The sequence below is a fragment of the Oratosquilla oratoria genome, chromosome 37 (assembly GCF_046742065.1).
Source record: "Oratosquilla oratoria isolate Oo_2021 chromosome 37, ASM4674206v1, whole genome shotgun sequence".
Classification (NCBI taxonomy): Eukaryota; Metazoa; Arthropoda; class Malacostraca; order Stomatopoda; family Squillidae; genus Oratosquilla; species Oratosquilla oratoria.
This window is the reverse complement of record NC_134813.1, coordinates 28,677,553-28,703,048: the sequence shown is the minus strand read 5'-3', so window position 1 is coordinate 28,703,048 and position 25,496 is coordinate 28,677,553. Positions and strand designations below refer to the sequence as shown.

The 25,496-nt window shown below is 41.3% G+C and overlaps 1 protein-coding gene across 6 annotated transcripts in view; it reads right to left on the bottom strand.

The window, feature by feature from the left end:
- The window catches only part of LOC143019602 (uncharacterized), a 79,498-nt gene that overhangs the window by 33,968 nt on the left and 20,034 nt on the right, over window positions 1-25,496 (bottom strand). The window contains exon 1 of one of the 6 annotated variants that reach the window (XM_076175392.1): window positions 8,212-8,302. The exons of 1 other annotated variant lie outside the window; for it this stretch is intronic. Coding sequence is in view for 3 of the 5 variants with exons in the window: in XM_076175388.1 (XP_076031503.1) it covers window positions 5,822-5,951 (130 nt within the window). In the remaining 2 variants the exon portion in view is untranslated. 4 more of the 6 variants (XM_076175393.1, XM_076175390.1, XM_076175388.1 and 1 more) reach the window with 4 other exon arrangements.

Sequence of the window (25,496 nt, the reverse complement as noted above, 5' to 3'; positions counted from 1 at the left end):
ATATAAATAATTCAAAAAAGGGACGGATGGGCAGATTGTGCCTTCTTAGATTTACAAAAGGCATTTGACAAAGTACCACACAAAAAGCTACTAAGAAAGAAAAAAATGAAACAATAGGTTGAATACAAGGAAAGTTATTGGAATGGATGAAAGATTTCTTGAACGGGAGAAAAATGAGGGTGGTACTCACTCAGAGACAAGAACTCAAATTGAGAAGAAATTATAAGTGGAGTCCCACAAGGCTCTGTATTGGCTCCGATAAGGTTTGCCATATATATAACATGGATGAAGGTGTGGAATGTTATATGAACTTCTTTGCTCATGATGCGAAACTACTAAAGAGAGTAAGTACAGAGGAAGATTGCAAATTATTGAAAGAAAACCTGGACAAAATCTGGAAATGGAGTCAGAAGAGTGAAGGGAATTTCAACATGAAGAAATGTAGTATAATGGAAATTGGAAAAAACAAAAACAGGATATCGGGACAATACAAACTTGGTACAAAGGGAAAAAAAGTCAACTCGGAAAGGGACCTAGGAGTAACTATCACCAATGGCATGACACCAGACAAACATATCAACAAATTAGTCAGAGAAACTTTCAATTTATCAAGATCAATGTAAGTGACTTTTGACTACATGGATGAAGAAATGGCAAAGAAAATATTAGTTGCATTGATAAGACCAAAATTGGAGTACGCTGCGACACTATGGGCACCTAGTACTAAAAAGAGCATAAAGAAATTAGAAAGAATTCAAAGCGCAACGACAAAGATGGCACGAACACTCTCCAAATTGACCTACGAAGAAAGATTGTACAAACTCGAACTACCTACCCTGCAACAAAGAAGAGAAAGAGGAGACCTGCTTACCATACATAGAATTATGAAAGGGATGGTAGTCCCTGATAGAGATGACTTATTAAAGTGGGATAAAATAAAAAACCAGAGGACACGAAAAGAAACTTGAAAATGATAGTTACAGAAGAGATATGAAAAAGAATAGCTTCCCATACAGAGTGATAGATATCTGGAACAAACTGAATGAAGAAACAGTGAGTGCAAAAAACTATACAAGAATTTAAGATCAAACTGGATGCTGAAAGATACAAAAGCGGGACACTACGAGCATAGCTCTCTTCCCGTAAAATACAACTGGGTAAATACACGATGATGGAGGGCAAGATCTAAGAATATAAGGTCTAACCACTTCCGACCGAATTTCGAGGGAGTTGGCGCAGCGAGCCCGTGAACGTCACTTGGCTGTTCAAAGTGGGGTTAGCGGGTCCTATAGCTGTCAGTTGAAGTTGGTCCGTCGTTCGAAAATGACGTCGCCTTCGCTCGCACCGCTCCACTCAATTATTTATATTCTGACAAATATTATATAAAATATATATATATAATATATATAAAATATTATAGTTCCTGTCTATATATATGAATATATAATATATATGATATATAATATATTTATATATAATATATAAAATATTATAGTTCCTGTCATCCTTGGCGTTTCACAGTTTTCTTCAATGTATCACAAAGAGAAAATGGACGCATCTAAATGACGTCAGAAGCTGCGCAGAACTACTCCAGCGATTAGACCTGTTTACTTAGACCTTGATGGAGGGTGGGCGTGCGTGGAGTAGTGGACGTCAGGGTCCACCAATGGGGGAAGAGTGGAGGAACAGGATGTGGAAGAGGGGAAGGGGAAGGAGAAGGGGATGGGAGAGAAGTAGGAAATACAAGAGTAGGTCAGAAGAAAGGAGAGGGACAGTAGAGGTTAAAAGTGAGTGTAGATTTGTCTTCAATCACCAAAGAATGTTGCGTGACTCTGGTCCGTAGGGATATCAGGGAGGAAGAGGAGGAGGAGGAGGAGGAGGAGGAAGAAGAGGAAGAGGAGAGAGTAAAGGCTAGGCACTGGGACCAAGTAGGTAGGTGTTTGTAGGATCCCGAAATAGCCAAGTGGGGTGTGGGTGTGGCAGGCAGGCAGGCTCGGGGGGGTGAGGGTAGGGAGGGGGGGTTAGAGGGGGGGGGGTAAGACCTTCCTTCCGCTTTCTTCTCCACGACCACCTAAGCACGCATTTCTGAGCACCGCGGAGAAGCCAAACACTACACGGCAGGTGTCCGTCTCCCCAGTCACCACAGCATATTATTTTAGCCTTACAGCTCTGGGACAGGTAAATAAATTGATCAACATGAGAGTATCAAGGGTTGAAAAGGAAAATATATATTAAAATCGATTGTTTAAGAAATGAAAACCACAGGCTTGAAAGTCGCGTGCGGTCTCTCGCGGGGGGGGGGGTTCCACCCGTTGCCACCAGTTAGAGAATCGCCAAAGACAATTTCAATCAACTATGTAGTAAATCTTCGGTGATAATGGGACTATTTTTCGTCCTGGCACCCTTGAAAGGTAAAAGAGAGAGAGAGAGAGAGAGAGAGAGAGAGAGAGAGAGAGAGAGAGAGAGAGAGAGAGAGAGAGAGGGGGGGGGGCGGCTGGCGACAGCCAGAAGAAGCGAAGGTAGGGGGTGGCTCCATCTAACCTTTACCACCCCCCCCCGGAAAAAAGTGAATAAAATCTCTAGGCAATATTAAAAAAAGATGTATGTGAATTGTCCGGCAAACAGTCATGTTGCATTTGTATCAACTGATATACGTTGCCCTATTTCCTTTTCCTCTTACACTTAGTGTCATAGGTGTGGCGCCATCCTGTACCCTCCTTCTCCCTACCCTATTCCTATCAATCCACCTGCCAACCCACGACAGGTGTCAGCCCATCACTAATATATTAACAGCCGATCGAACTTGCTGACAAAGTGTGGTGAAACAGTTTAACGGATTTAATCGAAAACCGATAAACGCAATTAGGATACCGAACCGGGCCTAAAAATTAACTGAAACATTTCGATTTTATATTTCTGTTATCAGAAATAAGCGTACATGCTTTTTTGTGTTATCCTCGGCAATTGCAATTATTATTTCGAACTATGTGTTCTTGTCACTATTTGCACTTCATGTATATTGATTATTTGCCAAATAAGTTTATTTATTATTTATTTATTTATTTATAACAGTGCACGATAATTTCGACCACACCAACTTGCCAAACACGCTGTCAGACGTACGATGTCATTCAACTACGCGTGTTCGTGCACTTTGCTACTTTATGTGCATAGGTACGGGAAACCATTGCTGACAGTTCAGATATATATATATATATATATATATATATATATATATATATATATATATATACATATATATATATATATACACAAATAGAAATATATATATATTTATATATATATATATATATATATATATATATATATATATATATATATAAAAGATTATCGCTTGAAAAGTAAGATTCATGCAATGTCCTCTGACATATTTGTCGGCATCTGCCATTACTATAGTAGTGTGATACTACGTAAAAACATATTGGTTTTGATAAAAATAAAAGAAGATTAACTGTTACGATAAAAAACAATAGGGAAATTTAGAAAAAGAAATGTTGCCAGATGCAGGGCTCTGGAAAATGGCACAATGTCAACATCGTAATTCACGAAGCTTTGTTCCTGCCAACAAGAGAGCCACAACTGAAGTTGGCACTTTCCCCAAGTGCCAACCTGGTCCACTACGCTCACCGTTTCATGATCTTTCGGGTATCCAGTCATTTATTAAGAAAAACGGGATCTATTGTGTGACAAACAGAAGACAGCGTTCAGATTATTGTTTCAAAATGTCGACAAGAGACCCTTCAGCCCATATATGGATCAGGTGCAGAAAGATACACAGAGACAAACCAAGCAAAACAATATAGTCACGTGACAGGCATTACAGTATCTTGCTTAGGTGTTTATCCAACTCAATGAAAAAGAGAAACTTTGAACTGAACTACAAGGTTAATCCATGTCCTCATTTTTTCTACAGTAAATGATGGTGCAAAGCAAATGTTCACCCAAGAAAACGAAGTTTTCCAAATTATGCTACGATTTTACTCAATGAACTGGGCAAGCGGTAGTCACCGATAGGAGTTGAGGACTGATCTCGAGCCACTGTACCGTCGCGTCGTGAGGAGGGATCGAGCCACAACGCGTCACAACGTACTAATTTCACCCCCAACAACGATCAGGAGATCTCCTTTCATGCCTTAGGATTCCAGTTGAACAAAGTGTAGTGTAGAGCCGCCGTATAGTGAAGCAGTGGGGGTAAACTAGCTTCAGCTGTCGGACCCTGTGGTGGACTCGCTGCACTGTGTTTGAACCAAATATTGTGGCACAGGGTAGACCATCCTTAACTCCCAGCATGCCGAGGTGAAAAGGGATGGAGCAAGTATGTCTTTTGGTATGAGTATCTAAGAAGGATATAAAGTACACCAAGAATGGGCAACCCTTGACAAGTAGGTAAAACCTGACGCACTAACGACATTTTCCGACACGCAAAACCCAAAGCTGAACTTATAAAATAACAAATAAATTTCCAACTTCTTTTGCATGACCACTGGTAACCGCATGCTCCGCTAGGCGGCGGTTGGGGCCTTAGGAGGTGAAGGAAGGGGCCCAGACTAGTATGTAGCTTCTTACTCCGTTGGAACGCAAGAATTTCTTGTATCAAAGATTTAGTTGATTTTGGTCACTCTTGATACAGACTATCACATATATACAGTATCCTTTCCGGCCATAGCATATCTGACTTAAACGGAGATGAAAAACCTTTGCTCATACGAAAAATCAGTTACAGGATGATAATAAACAGAAAGCAAGTGCTAAACAGCACAGCATAAAACACCACACTAATCCAATAGCACTTAGACTCCCCGTGCTTGACTCAAAAACGAACTTTTCAAAATCGAAGAACATAAACCACTCGCCAAGTTAAGAGGAATCACTAATCTAAAGAAGTTATCACACCGGGCTATCTTTCCTTCAGCCTCCCATTACTCGACGGTGCACCTTCGCCTCCAGCACGTTTTCTGCCGTAAAATCACTATGACAAACTACTTTGTTTTCTCACCAATTTACATCAAATGTCATTTGAGCACTGCCCACCTTCAGCACTTCCTCCGCCGTAAAATCCCTGTGGCAAACTATTTTCTTTTCTCAACAATTCACATAGGATGTCATTTGATATGATGGAGAAAAATAATTTTCCTCCAGCATATCAGGAGGAAAATTTTTACCAGTGTGATAACGACAGGCTACCCCTTGTTCACGATGAAAGAAGAATGTAACGATACTATATGTGATAATAAACCAAACAATGATTATCACATGTAAGGGTATATCCTGGGAGTATTACGTACCCACGGTTGGTCTCAGTAGCGATGTCCTTTCCATTTGTCTTCAAGTCCGCACTTTGCAACGATGCTCTTCTTTTGGCTCAGTGAGCTGAATGAACAGTTGATTATCACGTCACTTCGTCTTTGTATTAATGGGAAGATAAAATTCTAGGCCGTACAGCACTGACGGAATTGTTTGGGTGGTATATGCGAGATTAAAGAAAGACTTCAGAGGTTCAGCATTGCTTTATCATACTGAGTTTATGACAAATTGCTAGTCTCCAATTTCAAAACAAATTCGTGTAACTCTGAGCTGTAGGGGTGTCAGAAAACTCCTTATAGTACTGGTTGCATAAGAATTATGCAGAGTACCCTCAGACGTTGTCGTGAAGCTCATTTGTACCAATTCAACTGGTGAGTTTTAGTTCATAAGGCAATGATGGTTCCAAGACGACCAAAAAAAACTGACCTCTACGCAATGCACGCACTATCACAATTCCCCCTCTTCACCAAAGGAGCCACCATATCCTTCAGCTTACCAGCCACTTGGGGAATATTGTAAAACAAATTCAAACTGATGTCGGTCGTCCTGCTACCCACTGCACACTGCATGATCCAGCGGCTTTGGTCGTTATCTGCTCGACTGATTGTGGTTTTATTGCTTGTCATGACGATTCTGAGAATGAAGTGACCTGCGGCAAGGTCTGACTTGGGCACCTAGATGCTTTAGATACGATAATGGCATCAAACTATCAATGAATACAATAGACTTCCTACAAAGGCGATAAAATGTAGAGCAGTTCGACGTTTTAAGATTAAGTATGATAATCACTAAAGCAATATTTCTTAATGTCTGACTATAGGTTATTTCATCTATTCGTTTTCTTTGCCTCTTTGGGCGTGTTCTTACGTCTTCACATCGTCTTTACCGCATCCGTTCTCAAGGGATCGAAAGGTTACGGTCTTGTCGGCGGTATGTTTGGCCATTGTAACCCCACTGAAATCCTATCCAGCTTACATTCACCCTATGACAAAAACAACACAATCGATACACAGCAAATGGTCAAATTAACTAAGGTTTAATCACCTGGCGAACCTAGGCCTACAATTACTCTTGTCATTAATCAATCTTGGTTCACCAACTGCTAACTGCTACACTACCCCTAAAGCCAGTATATTGGATCCAATGTGTATTGTTTACGACCGTGCTTCTTATTTCTTTGTTTGTTAAGTGTCGCAATAGCCAAATTATTTGCATGCAGTGAGCCAAGCAACACAAGTACATAGTTTCAGGAAACATTATATAGTTTATAACACAGTTCAGGTTAAAAACAAATGCCAATTGCATAAATACATAAAAAAAAAATCAGATCACATAGATTTAAGAAATCGTTCTCTTAAATATCGTACGCTATTTATGGGACAAAAATAAGAAATCGCTTACTGGGATGTACAGAGATTAGTTTTTTTTTTTTTTCAAACCTGTTTTCCATCGCTCACATGTTGCTTGCATCACTGCAATAAGCAGCTTTGAAAATGCACATCGTCCCCGCTACAGGTCGTTTGTGTGATTGTACTAAATCACGCCGCGTGACTCAAAAATGTATTGGCCTGTATTTAACAACAAGATAAGAGGGAGGGAGGAGGGTGGAGGGGAGTGGAATATATAGGAAATGGAATGGGTGGGAGCGGTTTCTATGCCTTTTTCTTTTTGGCTACCCCCCGTGTAGGGGGAAAAAGCCTTTGGTATATGTATGTATTTAACGCAACATTAAACACGATCATTGTTATTGTCATGTTGTCATTATTATAATTATCATGATCAATATCATGATTATTGTTGTTATTGTTTATATCATTATCATTATAGTTTTATTATTATTATTGATGTTCCTATCAATATTATTACCATTATCATTATGATTATTATAATTATCATTATTATTATCACCATTGCTATTATATAATTATATTATTAATTATTAATTATTATTATTATTATTATTATTATTATTATTATTATTACTATTGTTATTATTATTATATATTTTTTGCATCGACCCTTAAGGAAGGTGGCAGGTATGTCTCCACACGACTCTTCCTGCCAATAAATGATTAAGGATCTCCAAAACAAGGACCTCTCTAATATTTGGAAAGAAATATTCTGAATTCTAGAAAACCCCATACACTAAGAGTACTTTCTGATATTTTTACGTTTTAGAAAAGAGTCATCGTTCTAAAAACTGGAGAGTTCTGGACCTTGGAGATTCCCACGACCACCGTCGCCATCGCACAGGTGGCCCACGCATCGCCTTGACCCGCTCAGTGCGTGGCGAGGAGAGGCGGGGGGCGTTGTCGCACAGCTGGTACGAAGCAGCTGGTGCGGTATAGCTAGAGCCTAAACCACAAACAGCATTCAACCAAGCATAATGAGGTGTTAACTAAACAAGTGGTGGCCGAGGTTTATTCTAAATGTAAATAATCATAATAGTTTAGGCAGTCATCTTGTCATTAAAAATATATGCCGACATCGCTTACACCACTCTTAAGCAATCGAAGGACATAAGTCCAGTGCTTCTGGTATCTCGGGTTACTTACTATCACGAGTACTTCCTGTCTCCTTTAACCCTCAAATAAGAACTGAACAATGCCATCCCTATAACGTCACAAAGGCGTTGCATTATCTTATCGGCTAGTAGGCCTACTGCACTGCCCACAACTTCCATGAAATTGTATTGACAGATCTCCCGTCACATGCCACAGATGCACAAACCACACATGGTGGTTGTCGCTGACCTCCCAGTGTGACATTGTGTCCTGGATCGTTATAGTCTAAGGACATTAAACAGTAACACGTTACTGAACCCCACACCCCTTCTTAGTGACATACAGATAAAAGACAAAACGGTATATAGGTACCTACACTCACCAACTCAGCTGTGAAATCACTAACACTACTGCACATCCACAGGACAGCAAGCACGAACACGACTAGAGTGGGGGAATCTGGGGACTAGAACGGAATTGGGAGGGGAGGGGAGGGGAGGGGGGATAAGTAGTTGCCAGACACTGCCATACGCTTTCTCTTGGACACGCCCACTTGCTTTTTTTTTCTTTGTTTTGTTTATTTTATTTTATTTTTGTTTACATGCAAACCCTGGGCGTTTACGCCTCCTTCGCCCTGCCTTGTATCGGTTGTATGAGTTCATAACTATTGACAATACATTCGTTACCATCAATTTCAAACATTCATAGGTTGGCAATTATTGGTAGCACGGACTGTCTTACACCCTTCCGTATTAGCCCAAATGCGTCACCTGCCAAAATATGTCCGGGAGGGGGGAGTAGGTGGGAGGGGGTGCGTATACGGAAACCCCCATTTCATTGCTGTGCATAAACGAGGCAGTATGTAGACGATGTAGTCGTTGCGTAAAATCAGCGTCTGGGAAAACTACAAGAAGATGATGGCAACTGATCCTACTTTCTTTTGTTGCCTTGTAAGGCCAGATTGAGTTCAGTATACGCCTTTGGGTGTCAATCACATTCGTTCTGGGTGCCTGCTGCAGTTACCAGATGTCTCAATTGCCTTCTGTCTCGTACCAGAGGTCACCACTCCTGTGGGCCCTCAATGTTCGCTAGATTAATGTCGTTCTGTACGTTATATATTCGTATTTCATAAGGTATTTCAAGAGGCGCACTTCCCTCTATCAATCTCAGGGTGCTATACTTTTTGCCATGTTTTCGTACAACATCCTGGAAACATAATCTTCCCATCTTAGTCTTTGAGATTTGATGAAGTTCGTTGAGGCTGGCAGGGTTAAAAAGTCTATGTGACGTTTTCTCTATTCTCCAATATTTTTGTCTATTCAGACCCTAAGACAAGTTGAGGTATTCCATTTTCAAGTACGGGTGACTAATTGTACTCTGTTTTCCTGAACTGATGAAGCCTTAATTAACCCATTAAACTCCGATGACAAGATTCTTTGTCATTTGGTCAAATAAAACAAAAAATCATAAAACACCAAAATGTTTGATCAAACATCAGAAAAGTATGTCGTCAGTCCTCGCTTCGCTTGCGAGCGAAGCGAGAACTGACGTCATACTTTTCTGGTGTTTGATCAAACATTTTGGTGTTTTATGATTTTTTGTTTTATTTGACCAAATGACAAGACATCTTGTCATCGGAGTTTAATGGGTTAAGCAGGCATCGACGTCACTATTTCACCCACATGTAAACGCGTCCACTTTGCCAAGTTTGCCTCTCTTTATTGCTGGTATGAATTTCGCTCTCTGGTTAATTTTCGCCAGTTCAAATTGAACAGGTCATAGCATATGGAACATTACTGTCATTGTGGTGTATTCGACTTAGACCCCGTCTCGTGAACAGTAAAGGCATATCCTCAACAGCGATTACGATTTGGGCCGCCATTTGGCACATCTTGGCGTAAAATATTATTTTTTCACTAGTAAGGCCTAGCTGAAAAACAAGTACGTCTATCGGGCTGCCATCGACTTTTACACGAAAACTTTTCGAATTCGTTCACCCACAATGCAAAAAAAGTATATACACTTCATGGGACTACTATACGAATGATAATGAAAGAAGATTTAGTTCTGAAAATATTGATATAATTTTTTAGTTATTCACAATATATCATCAATATCAGCGAACAAGTCTAACCCAACATAACCCGCTCTTACATAAACATGCCAGATAGTCCGGTTTAGAAAACGGCTACGTGCGTTTTTCTTTGGATTCCCCATATTGCACGCAGCACATCCTGTAGGTCAGGGTTTTCCAAACCTTTATGAGCTGTCGAAACCCACCTTTCGTGTGGATAATCATGAGACCACCATCAAAGTATTATAAATTATGAAGTAGTCCATGTAATAATAAGACTATTTTTAACAAGACTTAATCTTAAAGGTCATAGAATTCCTACGTTATTTGCACAGTTGATTCAGAAGTAGTATTTGTACAACTCGGATATCAATTAGAAGCTATTAAACAATGGGAAGTCTTACATTACGAACATAGATTATTTGTTAGACTTGGGCTAACAAAGAGTTGGCGCTTGAGAGCACGACTTTAGCGCTTGAGAGCACGACTTTAACTAGTGTGAAATAGTTAGTTCACGCCTGGAGTTGAGACCAACAAACATATCGTGCTTACAAGCAACAGGCTGGAAGTCCGGACGCACGCGACCTCCCAGACTTGCATTTTGTTTTCTTACACCCATGGTAATACCAACACGTCCAGTTTGCCGGTCAGCATTAACCTAACTGCAAAACAAACTCGATCTTCGGGCAACGCCCGGGAGAGATAAGTCAGTGTCTTCCGTGGGTGTCCCATACATCGACCTCTCGGGCGGTGCCCGTGACCTCCCCTGCCATCAAACTCTCTGAGTCGACACCCATGTCCCCCCGACCCATTTCCAACACCCATCGTCGTTCACCCTACACTATGGGTGCGTTTTCTTCTAGTCTTATTTTATTCTTTTTCGCACATGAGAACAACAACATGCTGAGGACACCCAAGCCTGATCCACTACATATCAGATTTCGTTGTTGTTGTGTGAATACAATTTTACGAACAAAAACACTTTGGTTATAAGAAAAATATTGCTTATAGAATACATGTAGTGTAAGAACGCAAATACATTTGTACAGTAGTGCGTAATTTATGCTGTAATTATATTAAGCCGTACGTATTTCTCTTGCATGTATGACAATATATAACTCAGCGTATTTGCAAATACCTACCTAGACACAGTGGTGACGAGTTTACAGTAGGAGGCAGTCAGTTGTGACCAAAACTGTCGCCTCTGACTCACGTCTGAGTAAAGCTAGGGCTAATGGTAGTCAGTAATAGCCTTTGTAGCCTCAAGCAAGGCAAAACTGAATTCTAGCATCCACTCATTTGTCTTAGATTCCTAATTTTTCTTACATCTTTTGTTGCTGAACACCGTTATCCAATATGGTTTTTGTGATAAGAAAAAGCTTCGTATCATCTTCAAAAGATAATGTGTAATTCAGTGTTACTGTAGTTTCTTCTCCCGTAGCTTAATAGTCTAGAGAAGTGAATCACAACGAAGTGTAATTAATTACCAGCACCTAATGGGATGTTAGCTGGCTGAGATACTAAGAACGTCGCTACTTAGGCGAGAGGTCAGGAGTGGGAGTGGAGACGGTTTGAGGCTGTGGAGCTACAACAAGCAAGTTCGTACTAAGGGTAGACTACAAGGCCTGTACTCCAAAAGGTTCCTCATAAGGAGACATCATCCTAGTCCTCCCTGAGAGGAGTGGAGGAGTTCTTTAAGATTAAATCAAATAAATTATCTTACTGGGGGTAACTTTGTGTTAAGTGGGAGTAGCGACTGTGGTTACACTTCTGTAATTGGACATTTATTTCAAACTGAATGTAGCTGCAATTACTGCATTTGCGAAATTGCAGTTCTGTTCAGTACTCGTGTTACAGGAGTCCAAATTGATGGCTACATTTTCTGCACGTTAGCGTGGAAATAACATAACAATTTTGTGGGTTCTTGTCAAGAATTATTCTTGAAAAAAATGGAGCAATGGACAAAATTAATTGGGACCATTTCTCTCAAACATTCTGCATTTCACTTTTGTTCTGTTTAGCGACGACAGGCGATTTTATTCAGCTCAGGACACTCCGTGTGCTGCGCCTTTCAACCGTTGCCTCAGAGCTTCGGTGCAGCAGCGAAGACGTTGGCCTTGTTATCCTTCCCATTTCCCCTACTTCGCTTTAGGACTTCCAAACTTCCTGTCACTACTTGCGGAATTGGGAAGTCGCTTACGATTGTATAACCAATTATGTTAATGACAGCTTTGATTCTTATCATCGTTGCAATCAATATGAATGCTATTACTCATTTCCCGTTTCCTTCTCCGTCTCTTTTGAAGTGGCCAACACCCCCTCCCCTCCCCCTCCCCCTCCCCCTCTCCTCCGTCATATCGGAGACGTCACGTCAATCAATCATCCTCACTCGACAGACCTGTCTTGCGTTAGAGGTCTGACGCACACACGGTGTTCAGTTATTATTAATAATAATAATGATGATGATGATGATGATGATGATGACAACAATTGCCGAGGAAAACACAAAAAAAGCATGTAAGCTTATTTCCATTGAGGTCCTCATTAAACTTTTTCTACACTAAGGTACACAGACAACATACGTACGGGTTATTGGGACCAGAGACAGTCGTGAGTATACCAAGGACAGCACTAATGTGATGGTCCCCCTTCCCGAAAATCATCACTTCCCGTTATTTGTACGGTCAATTTAAGCCATGATCCACGAACAAGAGGTGGGTGAATAAATTCTTGTTTTCCTCCTCAATATCTCCACGTCGTGTAGTCGTATTCCGAAGTTCGCAAACTGTCTTACAATAACCATATCTGCACATGTACAGTGCAACAACATAACTGCATCGTCCATGCAATAGTTCGATATGAAATTATATTATCAGACATTTGCAATTTCGTACGCAAGGAGCGATGGAGACGACGTTATTCGTTTTCGCATAGGAAGAGGACATGGTTGTCGTCGAACTTTTTTGAAATCTGTCCGTAACATAATGAAATTGTAACTTAGCTTTGCCATGAGTCAGATGTGGGCGGGGAGGGGAGGGGAGGGGAGGGGAGGTGACGAGACAAAGAAGTACTGAACCAGATATTTCAAAGTACGGTTAAAGCAGACAATCTTCTTCGCATTCCCACTCATGAATTTGAATTTTATTTTCGTCGTCTACGAGAGAACGAGTGTGAAGTTTCCAATACCCCCACTTTCCATAAAGATAAACGACAATGAGATTACAACGGTGTGTAAACCCAAGGCTCGGTGGGTGGTGCAATCCCACATTGATCACCAGCGAAGGTAAGGAAGGGTTGCAGGTGGCAGAGGGGGAGTGGTGTGGGTCATGATGAGAGAGTCGAGGTCGGGTCACCATCTGTGTTACTGGCTTCTCCCAGCTGTTGACCTTTCACACAGCATTCGACGCTGTGTACCCTCCCCACAGTATCCGTCGCTGTGTACCCTCCCCACAGCATCCGTCGCTGTGTTCGTCTTCCCCTTGTGACGGGGAAGATCTAACCTAAGCTATCAATGATATCAAAACCTAACCGAATTCAACCTTAGCCTAGCAAAATAAAACGAAATTTAAAATAACCAGGCCAAATCTAATCTAGTCTAACCTAACCAAACCAAACCTAACTTGAACTACACTACCCAAACTTAAGACAACCTAACCTAAACTAATCTAAATATACCTAATTTAATATAAACTAACTTAACCTAGCCTAGTCTAGTCTCACCTAATCTAGTTTAGTCAGGCCTAGCTTAACCGAATGAAAACTAACCAAACTAAACAATTCTTAATCAAACAAAACCAAATCTAACCCAACCTAACCATACCAAACCAAGCCAAATCTAACCTAGCCTAGCCTAACCTAATCTAGCCTACCCTACCCAAGCTAAAGCAAACTTAGCCTGACCTCACTTGCCGGCTTCGTCCGCATCCCTGGCGTTATCTCCTCCGTCGACCTCACCACCTCCAGCATGAATGACATCATCGCCTCAAATATTCGGGGGGCTCGAACGCGGGACGCAATCTGTCTTGTCAACATGACTTCCCAAGTGCTCAGCATCCTCCTTGACGACGCCCGTGAACTGAGGTTCTTCAGAGTCCAGAGGGGTCCTCCTTAGAGGAAATAAAAGTACCATATATCGAGTCTGGTACTCCAAGGGTCAAGGAGTAATCACCTTCTGTTGCCTTGAGGTGGTGGTGGCATACTGGGCATGCGTGGCGCTACTTCGGTTACGATATTTTGTTTTTTCAAAATTCCAAATGCCAAAGTGCTCTTGCGTCATACAGTGAAAAGCTTAAAGACGAGCTAAGAGACGTTAAACCTAGAATACGAATGTTAGACACATTGAATATTGTAACCGAAGTTGTTTCTAGTCAAACGAAGAAGCAAAAACGAGTAGCATGCTAGCTTACTGTGCCGCCACCCGCTCTTTACCTTCCTTGCTGCCTCAGGATCGTCCTTGACACAAGGGGCCCAATGCCACGGGAAAGCTGAAATACTGATAATAATAATTTCCTTTTTTTTTTAGGAGGGAGGGGTTGATGGTTGACACTGAACCCGCAAAACTCAAAATTCTTACTTCTTCCCCTCACCCTGTCAATCGCGAATGTAGACACAGTCTACAGTGCCAAAATCTCTTTCATTGTTGAGTATTTGATAATCTACTTCTGAATACAAGCACAATACCCTCCTTTATCACGTTTTGTGTTAGTACAAAAACAATGCACAAACTATAAATTCAAATTTCCCTACCAACAGAATTATGTGCCCAAAAATCAGAATTTATTCCACCTTAACTCGCGGTTTCAAATGTCGATAATTCGTACCACGGAATGTTGCAATTTCAACGTTTACACGGCAAGTGAATTCGTCGCCGTAAAAAAAACGCTTCCCATCTTGTCCGTTACAGGGAAAGTCATCCTGGAAGCGTCCCTCCCACCGGTCTCTCCCTCCCTCCCTCCCTCCCCCTCCGCTCAGAGTAGATAGGATGAGTCACCCACTGTCTGGACTCGAGCCAAACGCTTGTTTCTGTGGGATTGCGTAGCCCCATGGCTGGTTCCAACCAAGCCCTCCATTTGTTTTTGTTTTTCATCGCGACCCAGTTCGATTTCATGTGATTCCCGTCAGGCTCATTTCATTGTCCAGCTGTTGTGCCTGTCACACATACACACACACACGCACACACACACATACACACACACACACACACACACACACACACACACACACACACACACACAGACACACACACACACACACACACACACACACACACACACACAACACACACACAGACACACACACACACACACACACACACACACACACACCACACACACACACACAGACACACACACCACACACACACACACACACACACACACACACAGACACACTCAGACACACACACACACACACACACACACACACACACAGACACACACACACACACACACACACACACACACACACACACACACAGACACACACACACACACACACACACACACACACACACACACACACACACAGACACACACACACACACACACACACACACACACACACACACACACACACAACACACACACAACACACACACACACACACACACACACACACACACACACACACACACACACACACACACACACACACACACACACACACACACACACACACACCCACACACACACACTCGGTGGCGCAGTTGGTAGAGCACTGAACTGCCACGATAGTGGCCTGGAGTTCCTGGTTCGAATCCTGCCCAGGGCCGAAATTATTTCGGTACCGCTGCGCTTCGGGTCGTTACTCTGACTCTCGTGGGCGGGGAGTTGGGTGTGTGTGTGTGTGCAAGGTCATAGCATTACCCATAGATCGGACCTACGAGCTCTGTGCTCTCTTCCAGGAGGGAAATAGCTGTTGATCACGAGTCCAACACGTGATCCAAAGACCAAGTGAAAGACCAAGTGAATACACACACACACATACACACACACACACACACACACACACATACACACACACACACACACACACAAAACCACAACTGGTAGTATCAGTGATTTTTTTTTTTTTTTTTTTTTTTTTTATCGGGAGCGTGGCTCGAACTCGTAACCTCAAATGTGGGACCCCGAGGAGTTAACCTCTGCACTTGCAAGGCGCGCGCGTGCGTGCGCGTGTGTATATAGGTGTATGCTCATGCGTGTGTATTCACTTGTATTCACTTGGTCTTTGGATCACGTGTTGGACTCGTGATCGACAGCTATTTCCCTCCTGGAAGAGAGCTCAGAGCTCGTAGGTCCGATCTATGGGTAATGCTATGACCTTGTACACACACACACACACAACTCCCCGCCCATGAGGGTTGGAGTAACACCCCTCAGCGCTGCGATACTGATATTATTTCATCCGTGTGTGTTTACATCGTGTCACGTGGCTTTCTTCTCGCAATTGGTGGGTCCTTTTACTCGTTCGTCGCCTTTTCCGTGGTTATTGACCTCTGTCTGTCTCTCACCGTACTCGTGGGTGACGCTTGGTTGGCTACACAACATCGGCAGAACGCTATTCCGCCTGGGCCCGTCGGGGCTGGGTGGATGGATGGAAGTTGAACCCCTCCGCTCGTGGATGGAAGTTGAACCCCTCCACTCTTTGTCCACCCACCTGCCTCCACGAGGAAGTATCACGGTGGTCCCCATTTTCTGTGAAACTTTATGGCAGGAAAACTCCTTCACGTCGTCCATTTACGATAAGAATTCGTCCCCTAGGTCACAAAGGACTCATCTAAATCACACACACACACACACACACACACACACACACACACACACACACACACACACACACACACACACACACACACACACACACACACACACACACACACACACACACATATATATATATATATACATATATATATATATATTATATACATATGTGTATATATATATATATATATATATATATATATATATATATATATATATATATATATATTTACATACGCTGAATGGTCTCCAGTGAACAGATTTGCATATTTTCAACCACATCAATTCACTTAAATTCCATGCCACCACAGTTGAGACTGACGATGAGCTCGAAGGAAGAATATATACGGAAACTGAAAGGTGGTCAAGCTAAGGACTCGAACCCAGCTCATACCTAACAGGTGACAGTGACTTTGCCCATTGCAATACCTCTTGAAAGCGCAATAGATTAAGTCACTGCCACTTGTTACGTCTGAGCTGGGTTCGAGTCCTCTAAGCTTGACCAAGTATCAGTTTCCGTATATATGCTTCCTTCGAGCTCCTCGTCAGTCTCGACTGTGATGGCATGGAATTAAAGTGAATTAATGTGGGTGAATGTATATATATATATATATATATATATATATATATATATATACATATATATATATATATATATATATATATATATATATATATTTTTTTTTCTTCTTCTTTCTTTTTTTCTGAACAGATCCCACTCCACCAAGGTGGCGTTCTGCAGAACTATGAAGCGTGGTAATCTAATGTTCCTTGGCCTTGGTCTGACTCGCTGACTGCAGGGTCTGAACTGCCGTCACCTCGATCTCTACCACAAGTAGCAACACTATAGCCCGCTCAGCCATCGAGCGAATTGTAAATATAATAACCAAAGATATGAGTGACTGAAGCACTAGAGGCGCTGACCGGTGAAAGAGAAAGATTGTATCAGTCCAGTAACAACTGTGTGTTATTGAATGACTGTAGATTATATCTTTGTGAGTATGGCAAAGAATTGAGGAGGAAAGTGAAATAGCAGCCAGACGACAGCAAATGTCACCCGGTTTTTAAGAGAGTCAAAATATAAACAGATAGATAGATAGATAAACAAATAAAGAAACAAATGAATATATGAATGAATGAATAGATAAATAAATAAATAGAGAAATAGATTAAATAAGTAGATAGATAAATGAATAGACAAAAATATTATTATTATCACTATTACCATCATAATTATCATTGCTGTTGTTGTTGTTTTTATCATTATTGTTAATATCATTATCATCATAATTATTACTATTACTACTATTATTATTTTTATTATTATATTATTATGATTATTATTACTAATATTATTATTACTATTATCATTATTATTATTGTTATTATTATCATTATTGTTATCAATATTATTATTATTATTATTATTATTATTATTATTATTATTATTATTATTATTATTACTATTATCATTATTATTATTATTATTATTGGAATGTATACACATTATTATTATTATTATCATTATTATTATTATTATTATTATTATTATTATTATTATTATCACTATTATCATTATTGTTATTATCATTGTTATTATCATTGCTATTGTTACTATCATTATCATTATTATTATTATTATTATTATTATTATTATTATTATTATTATTATAAATTCTTATCATTATCATTATTATCCTTATATCATTATTAGTACTATTGTTATTATTATTATTTCATTATTATTATTTTTGTCATCATTATTCTAATTCTAGTTGTTATTGTTTTTGTTTTAAGACTACACCCCTTGGTAATAATTAGAAATTTTATGTATCCCACAAGAGCATACCGCCAAATGATGTGTTTTTGATTTTTCGTGACTACCTGACATAATGAGTCAGTTTTTAAAGTATTAAAGTTATGAATATACGAGTATATACAATATATATATATATATATATATATATATATATATATTCTTTCTTTTCTTTTCTTTTTTCAATCGAGAGTTGCTATCTGGTATGGATCACATGAAGAATCGTCACCCTAGACTTCGACAGGTTTCTTCATGTGGGCTATTCTAGGGTGAAAATTTTTCACGTGGGCCATCCTGTTGATGTCCGGCGTATTGGGGTGACAATTCTTCAGGTGGGATCTCATGGGATGACGATTTATCATGTGGGCGTTCTGGGGTGACAGTTCTTCATGAGACCTAACGGCTGAATAAAATTATTTAGCGTTAGCAAGAAGAAAATATATACAACGTCGAGCTTCCCAAAGTGCCCCTCCCCCCACCACCTCACCCTTGACATCGTGAGATTATCTTAAGGTAGACACCGCTTGGTTATCTTTTGATGAATACTCGTATACATCGTTTGTGGCATACATAAACCACAGTTCATCCGGCAAGAAGGGGAAAAAAATCAGTTCTCCCCAACATTCACTGCCTCACAACGTGACTTCTCGCTTTGTACAATGTTGCCACCAACGCGTCAACCTGTTTCTAAATTTGTGATTGTGTGCAATATCAGCCGGTTGGCGACTAGCTGTCCAAGGGAGGGGGCTCGCCTCTGAGATGGGGTTTATCAAGCTGGCCAAAGTCGCTAAGAAAACGCCAATAGGCAGGAAAAAGAACAACAACAAATCACTCGTTTTGACAACACTCCCACACCTGTAGCAAACACTGACTTGATATCACATCGGAAGAATTTTTCATTTCTTCTCATACCCGTGAACTTTTTCCTGTTGTTGATTATTTATCGCCCAATACTACAGTGGTTACACGACTGCAGATGTGCTGGGGGTGCCATGTATGTACGATTGATCAAAGGGAGTAGGCACAGTATCAGAAAGGTTGAAAAACACGGTCTTTTAACTCTATCAAGACGTGGCCCTACCCTCATCTGAATGAAATGGCTGAGTGCCAACCAGAAGAACATATGTAGAGAGGGTCACTATAGCGAAAAGATTAAATGAAGCTATACCCATTCATCAAGAGGTCATTCCTAAGCTGAATAGAATCATCCGGGGTTAATCATAACAGATTCTAAAAACTTGTTATCGTAGTCAAGACGTGGGAGAGGCAATTCGACATTTTTCTGTAAAAAAAAAAAATAGGAAAATAGCTAAGAATACACACAAATACAAACAGGCGCACACACACGTTTAAACATAATTATCATCAACTGGGTGTGTATACAGGGGAGTCACGTCGCTTTACTCATAATCCAATACCAATCCTCGCGGTTTCCTCGGACAAGCCCCCATGCAGACGCCCTTCCCCTTCTAAACAGGTCTTGATAAGATCGGCCCACTTACTTCTGCCAAGAGTTCTGTGGACGCCCCTTTCGCCTCCTCCATCGAATATTGTCTCTTGTGAAGACGACAAGCCTGTGAGTAGGATCAAGACGAAGGAGGCGTGCCAAAGGCCCATGCAACCCTAGTTCAGATTCACGAATGATGATGGCGACAAGCCTTGGATTGGTCTCACGGAGCAGTCGCTCTTTGATACAAAGTTACACTATTCGTAGCGATATCACATGATTCTCGGTGCCAGAGACGTCAAAGCCACCTCTTCAAGTCTCTGCCCATGACTCACAATCGTACAACAAGACAGGGACCACAAGCGACATCAAGATTTGAATCTTATTCTTCCTGCATAAATATCAAAAGGGCTTCTTGATATGAGCTACAACTGTTATACACGACACTACCAAGGTATGTGGAAAATTTTCCGAGATTTCAACGTCCTCGTTCCGTGGCTAGGTAGAGTGAACTGTGTCGTTCCGTAAGATCTTGGTCCAGGAGACCTGGAGTCCCAGCAGTCTTGGCCCTCTGTGCACTACCTGGACGGCTTCATTCATATTCCAGGACCTCCAACGACTCCGCAAGAAGCACAGCATCATCGGCAAAGACAAGGTCAGTGACATCAGTGCTACCAATGGAAGCTCCGTGATGACATTATTTGGTCATTCTGTTCAGTACCAAGTCCATGCAGGTGTTGAAATGTGTTGGGGCAAAAATGTACCCCCGACTCTCCCCTGAATTATCAGGACACACCTCTTCCACAATCGCAAGAGCCTCTTCCAGAGTACAGGTCAATAAAGTGACTTGCCGGGTGTGAATCCAGACCACTGCGGCCTCTGAAACTTTAGCAGATGTGAATGTACAACAAACCAACAAGTACCTCGCCTGGGACACTGAGGAACGTGATAGCGTCAAAGGAACCTGCATAGACGCCAACGAACTGCAAGTGTGGTCACTCAGGCACGGAACCATGAGATTTCGGAGACGACGTGTACACGTCTCGTGGTTCGTGCTGGTGCTGCTGCTGAATAAAAAAGAGAACTCAAGAGAAATTAACTTTCCCTTGGTTCCTTTCGTTTTCCATCAGATGATGACATGCATGAACGCCCAAGTTTTATATCTTGCTCATAATTCTATGCTCACGTGGTGCGTGTGAGTATATGTTTAAGTGTGTGTGCGCGTGTGTGTGTGTGTGTGTGTGTGTGTGTGTGTGTGTGTGTGTGTGTGTGTGTGTGTGTGTGTGTGTGTGTGTGTGTGTGTGTGTGTGTGTGTGTGTGTGTGTGTGTGTGTGTGTGTGTGTGTGTGTGTGTGTGTGTGTGTGTGTGTGTGTGCGTATTCACCTAGGTCTTTGGATCACGTGCTGGACTCGTGATCGACAGCTGTTTCCCTCCCGGAAGAAAGCTCAGAGCTCGTATGATCGATCTATGGGTAATGCTGTGACATTACACGCACACACACACTCAACTCCCCGCCCACGAGAGTTGGAGTAACGACTCGAGGCGCAGCGATAATGAAATTATTTCAGCCTTGGGCAGGATACGAACCCGGACCGTCGTAGTGACAGCCTGGGACTCTACCAACCGCGCCACCGAGTCGTGTGTGTGCTTCATCTTGGTCTTTGGATCACGTGTTGGATTCGTGATCGACAGCTGTTTCCCTCCCGGAAGAGAGTTCAGAGCTCGTATGACCGATCTATGGGTAATGCTGTGACCTTACACGTATACACACACCCAACTCCCCACCTACGAGAGTTGGAGTAACGACTCGAAGCGCGCGCGTGTGTGTGTGTATTTATCTAGTTTACCTAGTTGTATTTTACGGGACTGGAGCTATGCTTCTTTTGACTTGTGTGTGTGTGTGTGTGTGTGTGTGTGTGTGTGTGTGTGTGTGTGTGTGTGTGTGTGTGTGTGTGTGTGTGTGTGTGTGTGTGTGTGTGTGTGTGTGTGTGTGTGTGTGTGTGTGTGTGTGTGTGTGTGTGTGTGTGTGTGTGTGTGTGTGCGTGTGTGTGTATGTGTGTGTGTGTGTGTGTATTTACCTACCTAGTTGTATTATACTGGAAGGGAGCTATGCTCGTGATGACCCGTCTTTATACGCTTAAGTGTGTGTGTGTGTGTGTGTGTGTGTGTGTGTGTGTGTGTGTGTGTGTGTGTGTGTGTGTGTGTGTGTGTGTGTGTGTGTGTGTGGTTATGTGTGTGTGTGGTTATGTGTGTGTGTGTGTGTGTGTGTGTGTGTGTGTGTGTGTGTGTGTGTGTGTGTGTGTGTGTGTGTGTGTGTGTGTGTGTGTGTGTGTGTGTGTGTGTGTGTGCACGTGTGTGTGTATGTGAGACTACGATTTCCTTCTCCATATTGTTAAGCAAATCAACGCATACCGATGGAGAACTTGATTTCCTGATAGCCTTAATAAGCTCGAGCTTTTTCGGTTCTTTCCAGAAATGTCGTCTTTTTCTCGCCCCGCAAGGAGGAACTCTTTATCATCTGTTATGTCCCCTTCCTCCCTCCCTCCCTCTATCGTTCTGAATACCATTGTCGTATCACTTCTCTTCTTTCGTCTTGTGTCGGCACTTCCAATTTATTTAGTCTTTCTTCATCTATCCTACCAGTTCGCTTGTCCCTCTCTCAGTTTTCTCTTCTTCTTTTTTTTTGGGGGGGGGACTCCATCAGTGTGTGCATGTGTGCGCGTGTGTCTGTATCTATGTATGTGTGTGCGTGCGTGCGTGTGCACTTGTGTGTTTGTGTGTGCGTGTGTGTGTGATGTATCTCGATGTTAAATTCCTCGGGACCAACGAAGGTTGCCTTCGCCTTTTCCCTTTATTCATTTACTTAATTGTTTTCATTATCATTATTAGTTATCTATGATGGTTATATCCTGTTACATCAGGACACATCACCGCCTACTCTCCCTCTTTCCTTCAAGCGGCCGGGCTGGTCCCGGGAGCCCAGGGTACAACATAACATACATGGCCTTAATTGACACTGGCCCTGCGACCGCCAGTGCCATTTAAGGCCAACTGCACCCAAAGATGGCTCCATGTAACTGTTATACTTATTTGCGGCCAGAATCCTTCACACTGTAGTTGATTTGACCTTATTATGTCCTCGTGCGATTTTATTATGCGGAGAGGAACAATGGCAATGAAGAGTTATGCATGGGGAGGGGGGGCACATACGGTACAATACTATTGAGTTAATATATTGTTAGATTATACTAATCATCACTACATAGGGGCCAATTTGGTCTCTCCTTGCTTGTAGCAAGTGAGTTTACTCCACTGTGTGGTTTTGAGAACGAGAAGGCTGCAGAGCCACGTGGGTTTATGTCTGATGTCGTGTTATGTACCTCCTATGGAATAAGGATGTGGCAGTCACAAAAAAGCCTCGGCCAACAAGACTGTTTCTGATGACCTTGACCCTGACCTTTATCGATCTTCAATATTGAGCTTTTTTTTCAATATTGTGCTGAACAGGATTAAAATTGAGGAAAGGGATGTGTTCCTTTTGATTTTGGATTGTTTTTCTTTTAAGTTAGAAAGAAGAAACAATTTCCACATTTAACCCATTTATTTTCAAAATTAAATGGAGTCAAGTAAAAAAAAAAAAAAAAAAATACCCCACACTTCCAAAAAGTTTTATGGTAACTAATCCTATTTATATTTACTTATTGATTTATTTATTTTTTTATAATTTCGCTGACAAAGAATCTTGACCAAAACCTAAACCTCTATTACAGAATACGAAGGAGGGAGGAGCAAAAATCTGCACCAATTGCACTTACTTCCGTGGTCACAATGGCAGCGAACACAAATCTCGACCGTGACGTTGCGGGTCTTTTCGAAAATCATCGTTTTGTGTATTATCTGTTGGTTGGATTTCGTCTTGCCTCCAGTTCCTCACTGAGGTCTTACGTATTCATTGAGCCCTGGGAAACCACTTGTGCAGAGAAAGTAAAATGATATGCCGAACAATTCTCGAGGTAATCGATCGTCGTTTGTATTTCATTTTTGTCTCTTATAGTTCACTAATCGATCAGAATGAATCAAACTGTGGTTCGTGTATTTCGTTTATTATTATTACTATTATTATCATTATCATCTTTATTATTATTATTACTATTATTACTATTATCATTATTATTATCATTGTTACTGTTGTTGTGATTATTATTATTATCATTATTATCATTATTACTATTATTATTATTGTTATTATCATTATCATTATTATTATTATTATTATTACTATTATTATTATTATCATTATTATCATAATTATTACTATTATCATCATCATTGTCCAATTATTTTTAATCTAAAGATTCTCAATGACTTGTTTCTTTTGTATAGAGAAACAGTCATTTTTTTTTTTTTTTTTTTTTTTGGGGGGTGAATATACGAGACTTTCAGTCATGACCAAAAGTTAAAATCGAAAGATTTCTTCTTGAAAATCACTACGACACATTCCAATACAGATGTATTTACCTGACTAATGTACATAAAAGGATCAACGTTCGGGGGTCCCGTCTCTTTGTCATGTGCTGCAGGGTCGACAGCCCACCCGTAAATGACAAAATCATTGGGACTCCTGTCCCCTGCTGAACGAAAAGAGGTCTTTCCCAATCTCTTCTACAAGATGCACGAATGTGCCAAACCTCTGCCACGTCACTCCTGCAAACTTTTCTATATCCTCTCCCCTCCCCCACGACCTTTAAGGCAGTCAGTATTTTTGGGTCTTTAGTGACACCCCAACTGGAGACTAATCTCCAATTAAGAAAAAGTGCTTACAACTTTTTTTTTTTACCCTCTATCATCCCTCCTTTGTAATGCCCCACTCCCGCAAAAATCCTCCCTTTCACCACCTCCATGACTCCAAATTCTATCCGCAATATGGTCCCCTCCAAAAGGATAGAAACGCTGGTATTGGCAACGAAATACAACTACCAATTCCCTTTACCACGCTCACCATCTCGTGACGTCAAAAAAGGTGGGGTGGGGGGGGGGCGGAGGGTCGGTTGGCTGCTGGAGGCGTTGCCGGCACTCAAACACATATAAGAGCGTTCGGCTCTCAGCTCTTCGTCTTTTGAAACTGGAAACCATGAAGGTAAGTGGATCACCGTCACGTGACCTGGAAGCTGGAACTCTTGTAGGCGCGGCTCTGGACTCTTGATTCGTTGAGGATGAAGTGAAAACTCAAATTTGTGTTGGTTACCGATTGAGTCCTTGTATCAACGATGGTGCTGTGGACACTACGATAGATGGTGTTTGGATGTGGCCTAAATTGTCACCTTTGCCTTCGATGTTGGGGAGCAAAATTAGTCTCGAGGTTCAGACGTGATTTGGGTGAAGGCGGGATTGAGGGAAATTTTCTAAAATGAAGAATTCTTCAGTATTCGAAAAAGTTCTGGAATTCAAACAATTCTAAATACGAGAATCACTTTCTAATATATTCTAGTATATTTTCGAAATACATTTCCTTTCCGAATAATGGAGATAGATTCTCAACAAGGAGAATTATCTGTACTTGCGTGTC